Genomic DNA, 9,206 nt, shown 5'->3' on the forward strand with positions numbered 1-9,206 from the left:
CGCGTGATATCATATTTTTTATGAGAATTGCATGTTGACTGGCCAAAAAGACAATTGTCACAAGAATCAAAACATTTGAAATCAAGAGACGGAAGATACTACAAATGAGGGAGCATTTTTATTCCCTTTCAGGACATGTACCCTAGGTGATGATGCCATAAAAATACATGTGGTATGTGAGTCCCACAACCAAAGCGTGGTCCAGGGATCTAAATACAAATAAAGGATAAAGGCTGCTAGCCATAGTACTACAAGCAAAAACAAGATTCATATGGGTAATCTTCCATGCAGAATCACCAAAAGATAGATAATAGCTTGTATCATCGATTTGCCAACGAGTAAAGTAGAGGCAGCCTGATCTTGAAGAGAAGCTGCTACCACTAGAAGTCCCTATATATAAGCTGGTTAGCTCAAGTAACACAGGTGGAAAGCATTACCTTGCTGTTGTGCGTGAGGTCCCTTGCAATGCGAGAGAGATCGAACGCACCACACCTAGATTGTGCAAAGCATGCACACTAGCAAGCTAATCCTTTGCACCGGTGTTGCTTGAGCTAACCAGCTTGCATTTTGATGAGTTGTTAACTTTGATGAGCGCTTGATCTCTCTCGTCTTGCTAATCTGATCGCTTGTTGCCATCTGAAAACGGGAGTTATCGAGATGATCAGCATGTACCTCCTCCTGGTTATAATTCAGATTGGCATTCAGGACTGGATGATCGGTGGAGACAGTAGGAAGATCGATATTCGTGGAAGGCTTAGCCAGCTTTCTGATCACGCGACTACATTTACAAGGAGAGACTCATGAGTCAGTACATAGATATATATTATACGAATCCCCCCCTCCCCCCCCACACCCCGGCCCCGCCCGGGGGGGGGAGGGGGGGGGGGGGCGGCGCGCTGACAATATGATCATGATTAAACAGCAGTCGAATGACGAAATTATAATACTATAGAGGACTTACCTTACTAGTTTTATGGGCCATGATATGGCGCCTTTGAAGGATGTCCAGATGATATAGTTTCTGAGAGCACCGCGCCTCATCATGACAGTGTGATCGACCGATCGAATGATCGATGATCGGAGGAGGATGAATAAGACGACGAGAGAATTGAGTCGACGGTTAAAGAATCAGATGATCCAAGAGAGAAAAACAGGACTGCATTGACAATATCTGCTGGCTGGAGCAGCTCTCTATATAAGAGGAAGCTGGGCATTAATGGGCAGAATAAGATGAGAATTAATGAACCGTGGAGGTTGAATAACAAGAGGAAGGGCTTGACAGAATGATTGTGAGATCGGGTGAGCTTCTAAGAAGATTCGACGTGAAACTGCGGGGCCATAAATTTGCAACATGAATCATAAACGTGCGATAGAAGCAACCGTGTAGGCAGGGCGCAGCCTAGGGAGGTTGCAGCAGCACGGTGTAGCTCAGGCAGCATAAGAAGGGGCGAGCCGCGAACGACTAACCAAACTTACAGGGATATGTCCAAATGTGGCGGTTATTATAAGTGGCAAGACGTCCATTTCTCTCACCTTTTTCCAAGATATGTGGGCTATTAGATATGATGCGAGTGAAGGCTGAAGCTGGCGATGTGAGCGATCAGGTTCAGACCACCCTCCCAAGCCACACAACCAGGCCCCACCCTCCCCTACGGGCAGGATTGAGGCTTGAGCTTCTCGGTTGGTGGACCCCACACCTTTTGCCTCTTGTCTTTTTCCCCACTGTTTGAATACTCGACCTCGCCCCTCTTGACTTGCTTTTTATGCACGCCATTGCTCGGAAACAACCAGTTTTCCCTTGACAACGCAAGATGGTTATATTTGAACTCCGAAATTTTTCCCACCTCTTAATTTTAAATTTGGAGGTAAATTTCAGCATTTAAAAGTGGTATGATACTAACCACCCAGGTTTCTTTCGAGCACTACATGCAAATGGATATTGTGTATTAAGATGAGAAAAATAAATACATCTAGAAGCAAACAATTAACGCATTAGCCAACTTATGGAGTTGGCTATACATATATACATACATACATATATACATATATATATACATACATGTATATAATTTAATGATTAAAATATCCAAAAAAGATTTGTTCTTCATCAAGGTAAAATTGAATTTCAATCTAATTTAAAGAATATACGAAATGACATTTGTCTAGGTGAAACAACCAAGCCAAGGTATAAGACATCATATTGTACTAGTAAACTCACCCACTAAGCATCAAAGAATGGCAAGCTATGATTTTCCTTTATATATTGACCAATCACTCACATTACAAACAACTTCACCAATGTAAATGTCCAATAATTGCTTGGTATACCACTTTGGGCAGCACTAGTAAACTTGTTTTGTTATGTGTCTACAAGTTTCCTACTTAGAATCTTCCCTTCTCCATTTCATTGGGGCAACTCACAAAAAGTACCCTTCAAGGTTGAGACATCAAAAACATGTACGTGCATCCATCTCTCCCCCATAATGCTCTTCAAAAATGTGTTTGCTGTCCTATTACCCAAACAACGACCAGGATTTCTATTTTATACACATGCCATGAACTAATAAGATTGAAAATGGTCAATCTTTGACTTGTTTGCATGACAATAATATAAAATGGCACAAAATAAAAAACAATCCTCAACATGGCTTCAACACTTACTATACAAGATAGTTGCAAAGTATGATTGTATCTAGCTTGAAATATTCAAAAAATCCAAGCAAATCCAACTCCTTCAAATATTTGATACCCTTGCAACATCTTGACTCGAATGAAGTTCTTAATACCTACATGATACTAATATCAAACATTTTCCCATTTTCTAAAAAAGGTTCTTCAAATGTTAAAGTAGCCATTCCAATTATAGCTTATAATTACCCGCATCATAGTAATATGAGATTTAATTGCATTTTCTAACAAATGTCCTTGAAATATTAGAGTAGCCATTAGCTCCCATTTCCAAAACCTCCTTTTGACTCTATATATCATGTCTTCTTTAATGCATGCTCTTAGGCAACCACTTCAAAACACATGTGTGATAACATTGCCTTAACACATATCTTCTCCATGGTAACTTGTAACCAAACTCTACTTTTGGTGCGCAGATCGGACGCAGATAGCTCACGTGGTGAATCCCGGAAGGTCCCCAAGAACAAAGTTATCTACTTTTTAGCACAAAAACCCATGTAAAAGCAAGCACGACATGAGACAAGAGACAAATTGGGTTCAATCTCCCCCATGCCTTGTGTGAGCGCTTCACAAAGCATGTATTTAATGTATATTTCCAATCTTCATACTCAATAATAGCCCAATTACAAAAATATGATAAGCTTTTAGCTTTTGAGTTTGCTTTCTACCAAAAATAGTAAAATAAAGCTAATGGACGGTGCCCATAGTGTCTGGCATGCCCAATCTCAATGTCTAAATAGAAATAACATATCCAAGCGCATAAGCGTATACAAAATAATAATAAATAATCGATGTCTCTATAGACATAACAAAATATAGGCGTGGCGCCTATCAAAATATAGTCCAAGAGTCGAAAACCCGCTAGACTCCAATGCTTTCCTCCGCCACTGCTGCTATCTCTACACATCAACTGAAGCATTCACAATCGTTAGTAAAATAACACAATTAAACCAACAAAAGTGAATACCTAGCAGTCTTCAGCTACATAAATAAATCAACTGGTTAGAAATAAATCCTAACCTTAATTTATTACCAGTGCGCACTCTAAACTCATAAACGTTTATTAATTTAATATGCATTTTGCGGAATCACCCGCTATGGAATCACCCATGTACACACTAAATTAATGAAACGCCCGAAAAGGACAGGCGTCCCCATCAACTTCTCGCACAAAGAATCCTCTTTGCGTATGAGCCCCGGTCATCTAAGTTTACGGAATCCACCGTAAAACCTCACGGAATCCACCGTGGAATATGCCTCCTGGCATCATACCCCCGGGGTGGGATAGCAATTGACCTCAATTTCTATTAGCTCAATGTGGAGCTAACAGAGTGGGGAAAGCATTTAGGTCTCTAGCATGCATCCATTGTGCTTCCTCTACAGGATGGTTCTTAAATTTCACTAGATATCTAGAATACCTTCGGCCAGTTCTAGTGGTCATGTAGTCAGTGTCTATAATGGCTTCTGGTTCAAGTATTTCAGTCTCTTCTTCTAGTAAAGGTGGGTTTTCATAGACAGGGTGGATAGGTAATTGTCCTCTAAATGGTCTCAATAAACTAATATGAAATGTATTATGAATTTTCCAATGTGATGGCAGTTCTAACTTGAATGCATTGTCATTAATCTTATGAATGATTCTAAATGGTCCGTAGAATCTAGGGGCTAATTTGACAACTGGATGTCTATCTACACTTTGCAGTCTACGCTTTTCTATTCTAAGCCAAACATAATCATCAACTTTGAAATTCATGGCTTGTCTTTTCTTGTTGGCTTGTTTGGTATATGATTGTTGGGCTTTAGCAATCATATCCTTTACTTCATCAAAAATAGTGTTATGCATAACAGCAATATCATCGACACTTTGTATTCTATTAGACAAAGATGCAACAGGGGTAGATAATCTATATCCATAAATAACTTCAAAAGGTGCTTTCTTTGTAGATGTGTGCGGCGTACAGGGGGGCATTACCAAAATACAAACCATACATCTTCCCTTTGATTTTGCGAAAAAAAGCTATAGACAAAACATTCCACTTAGTAGAGATTTTGTACCTAATAAGAAATTTTGTATTAAACATCATTTTTCGTATAACTTGAAAATCATTCAAAAATATGTGGATAATACCTCGATCATGTAAATAATGGCACCCTCATTTACAAAGGTCAAGCTCATTGCACAAGAATATGTACTTAAGTAAAGTTGAAGGGTTTCATTGGTTAATCAAATATGTTGTCCACTTAGACATTGCAAAAAGAGAAACTAGAGATATAATCTTCCATTTGGTAGGTTTAATTTTGCATATGATGAATAATATTTTTATACCCTTTTGGAATAGTCTATTCATGATAAGGGCCATCACACACAAAATGTAGATAATACCTAATTTTAACTCCATTATCTCCTTCAATTAAGTTGAGGGGTTTCATTAGCGAACATTGCCTAAAACCATTGAATGTACCTTCAAATTTCCTTTGCAATTAAAAAACCTTCCAATTGATAGGTTATTTGCCAATTTAATTACCCAATAAAAGTTTAGCCTAATAGATACTATCTAATTAACCTATTTATCAGTAAAAAGACCATGGATGTTTTTATTGAACTTTTGGCAATTTAACATGCTTTAACCAAATTATTCAAATATGCAACAAAGTATAAAATACAAATGTATTAAACATATGCAAATTGGTAGTGATTGAAACTTTTGAAGATATTCATCGATGTGAGTATTAAAATCACACTATCATGACAAAATGAACTCACCTTTGCTATTTTCAACACAAACGATAGTGTATCTAAAGAGAAGATAATTCCACACAACACTAGTATAAAAGTGCAAATATTATATACAATACAACATATAGACCCAATATTAGTGTTTGAAGCAACATAAATATTCATGGAAAAAATTGCCCCCGTCATTGCTATTGGCATCGCTAATAGCGATGTGATAGATCCTTTGCTATTAGCATCGCTATATGTATTACTAAGATAAATAGTGACTTATATAGTGATGCATATAGCAACATCACCTAACCTAATCACATTGGAAATGGCCGTCATTATACTTCCATTTCCTTGTAGTGATAGTTGCATGCTATAAAGAGACGACCACAAAATAAAAAGCCACCGAGCATTTGAAGAGCCACTAATAGTTTATTTAGACACTTCACCCATTAAACTTATTGTTTTAGTTACCTCATGGATAGGACTATTCTGTGTCTAAATTTTACAAACAAGAAAGGTTGTATTAATTAGCTTCCATATCATGAAGATATCAACATTAAGAGCTTGTCCAATAAAATTTCTTTAACTATTAAAAAGCCCTCAAACATTGAACATCTCTCTCTTTAAGAGTTTTGTCAAAGACCTCCATACTTGGACTTAAACACCCATTTAGACACATTTATATCTTAAGCTAAGCAATGAACCTTATCATCATACAAATTGTAAATATAACCTTATCACTAAAAACCTAAATGTTAAAGCACCCTCCTAATGCATGGTTACCTTTGTTCACTACAAGAGAATGGGACAATAGCGACGGCTATTTACGACACAAAAAAGCGGTGTTGCTAAAAGTGTCGCTATTTGTATTAGTGACGCATATAGCGATGCATATAGCAACACAAATAGCGAAGCCGGTCTAAGGAAAAAGTTTAAAAAACCCGAGCATGACATTTGCCGAGAAAACATTTGCGAGAAACAATGAAAGAGTGAGTGAGAGAGCTTAAAGCTTTGAGAGGGAGAGGGAGAGGGAGAGGGAGAGTGTGATGCCAGGAGGCATATTTCACGGTGGATTCCGTGCCACGGTGGATTCCGTGAGGTTTTATGGTGGATTCCGTAAACTTTGATGATTGGGGCTCATACACAAAGTGGATTCTTTGTGCGAGAAGTTGATGGGGACGCCTGTCCTTTTCGGGCGTTTCATTAATTTCGTGTGTACATGGGTGATTCCATAGCGGGTGATTCCGCAAAATGCATATTAAATTAATAAACGTTTATGAGTTTAGAGTGCGCACTCGTAATAAATTAAGGTTAGGATTTATTTCTAACCAGTTGATTTATTTATGTAGCTGAAGACTGCTAGGTATTCACTTTTGTCGGTTTAATTGTATTATTTTACTAACGATTGTGAATGCTTCAGATGTGTAGAGATAGCAGCAGTGGCGGAGGAAAGCATCGGAGTCTAGCGAGTATTCAATCTATGGATTATATTTTGATAGGCGCCATGCCTATATTTTGTCATATCTATTGAGGCATCGATTATTTATTATTATTGTGTATGCGCCTATGCGCACGGATATGATATTTCTATTTGGACATTGTGTTGGGCGTGCCAGACTCTTTGGGCGCACCGTCCATTAGCTTTATTTCTATTTTTGTAAAAGCAAACTCAAAAGCTAAAAGCTTGATATATTTTTGTAAATTGGGCTATTATTGAGCATGAAGAAGAAATATACATAAAATACATGCTTTGTGAAGCGCTCACACAAGGCATGGGGGGAGATTGAACCCAATTGGTCTCTTGCTCTTGTCGTTCATGCTTTTTACCTTGTAACTTGTGCAAAAAGTAGAGTTGATTGTTCTTGGGGACCTTCCGGGATTCACTACACGAGCATACAACGACCGATCTACGCACCAGTGGTATCAGAGCGCAACTGAGATCAAGAGCTTCCAATCGCTACCCATCTCGTGCGAAGGCGGAGCTCCTGGAACGATCGGGCTCTACGGTCAATCTCGTCATGAACCGTCGATACAGGCAGACTTCTGGCGATCAAGAACCCCTATTTCTCTCATCAGATCGCGAAGGACCGGGCTGTACAGGCGGACGACCACTCCTTCATCTCCATCAACAAGTCGTGGATAAACAGAGTAATTCCTTTTTATTAAGCTTCAAAGCTTAAGATTAATAGTCCATAAGCTTGATTAGAAGCTTAAGGAAGCTTCACTAATTGAAATCGTTGCAAAACGACAGCATCCCGAAAATCACGGTGGATAAAAACGGCCGCCCCCACGAATCTGCGCCGTTTTGAGACTATTAAGTCTCTTACTATTAAGCTAAAGCTTAATCCATTAAGCTTAGTCTTCTAAGCAACTCTCAAACTCTGCAAGTCAACAACTCCAGGTCCCACCCTACAGAAGTCAAGTTCTGCAAGTAACCTCTAATCAAGTTCTGCAAGTTCATTAAGTCGGCTAAGTTCTGCAAGTCTGCAACTCTGCAAGTCACATAAGTCTGCAACTCTGCAAGTCAGACTAATCAACTGGAGTCAAAACTGACTTTTGCTCAAAACTCCTAGAAGGACTGTTCCTGCGCAGAAACTCCGAACTGTAAAGTTGTTCATTGGAAGATATTCCACCCATACGCAGGTTTGCTGAAGCATTTTCAGCATATGAAGAAGGATAAATCGCAAATTTTCTGAAGATTGAGAAAGAAATACCCAAAAACACATAAGCCTTGTAACCCAAATTTGAGCTACGCTTATCCCGCTAACCTGATTTTGAGTGAGAAAGGTCTTTTGAGTTTTACAGGATGACGGAACCACATATGGATGATCTTATGGCTGAAGGCGACCTACCTGAACCTACTATGGAGCAAAAGCTGGACTTAATCATGATGCAATTGGAAGAAGAACGAAGGGCTAGGCAAGCATTGCAAGAGCAATTGGCAAAATTACAAAGAGCGTCTACCGACAAAGAAGAACCTCAAGCTGAAGATTTGATTCGACGTACCATCGACACCACTCTTGAAGCTCAAACCATTCGCAAGGAATCAAAGATAAGTAAACGAAGTTTCAAATTTCGTACTTTCAATGGCATACGAGAAGGAAAGACTGTTCTAGCATTCATTAGTCAGTTTGATGACTATTTCCATGAGGAAACCTATCCAGAAAAAGATAAAATCAAGTGTGTTACTAATCATTTGGTAGACAGAGCATCACTTTGGTGGACTGTAGTATGCAAGAGCATAGAATGTCCTGCTACCTGGGAAGATTTCAAGAAGAAGTTCATGCAAAATTTCCTTCCACCGCAATTTCATGAGAAAGCTATCAAGCAATGGGATCTACTCCAGCAACGGAATCGTGAACCTATACCTCAGTATACAGAGCGTTTTTGGAATGCACTCCTCTAGCTACGCATACTTGAAGACGTACCAGAGACGACACATAATCGGAAGTATATGTCTGGACTCCTTGGGCATTACTACGCTAAAGTTAACATGTTCAAGCCTACTACTCTTGAAGATGCCATTTCACTAGCTCACGACACTGAAGATAAGCTACGCGGTAGAGACAGACGACCACAGCAATTCCAAGCCAATGGTAATTATGGATCTAAACAATTCAATTTCAATTTTAGAAGATTTAATCTAGGTCGTTTCTCTTCATCATCTTTCCACAAGAATTGGGCTAAACCACCTGCATTACCATCCAATGTCAATCCAAACCCTAAGCCTATTCCACAGCCAAATCCAAATGTACCTAGACTTCCCGCCATTGCAAATAATGTAACCAAAGCC

The 9,206-nt window shown here is 39.0% G+C and overlaps 1 protein-coding gene across 1 annotated transcript; it reads right to left on the reverse strand.

Annotated features, from left to right (window-relative positions):
* Nucleotides 1-203: 203 nt before the first annotated feature.
* Nucleotides 204-1,401, reverse strand: LOC148028746 (uncharacterized). Its single transcript, XM_087688605.1, has 2 exons — nucleotides 962-1,401; nucleotides 204-778 (listed from the first exon to the last, which is right to left on the reverse strand). Exons 1-2 carry the CDS (start codon nucleotides 1,042-1,044, stop codon nucleotides 493-495), a joined length of 369 nt encoding a protein of 122 aa, XP_087544731.1. The 5' UTR covers nucleotides 1,045-1,401; the 3' UTR covers nucleotides 204-492.
* Between the last annotated feature and the right edge of the window lie 7,805 nt (nucleotides 1,402-9,206).

This window comes from Lygodium microphyllum, chromosome 11 (genome assembly GCF_053477565.2).
Source record: "Lygodium microphyllum isolate KBCC chromosome 11, Lygodium_microphyllum_v1.1.10, whole genome shotgun sequence".
Lineage (NCBI taxonomy): Eukaryota > Viridiplantae > Streptophyta > Polypodiopsida > Schizaeales > Lygodiaceae > Lygodium > Lygodium microphyllum.

Excerpts from the sequence above, each read along its gene's own strand:
- LOC148028746 (XM_087688605.1), bottom strand. The coding sequence starts at position 1,044 with ATGATGAGGCGCGGTGCTCTCAGAAACTATATCATCTGGACATCCTTC. Across the intron at positions 779-961 it reads TGGCCCATAAAACTAGTAAG|TCGCGTGATCAGAAAGCTGG; the intron begins GTAAGTCCTCTA and ends TTGTAAATGTAG.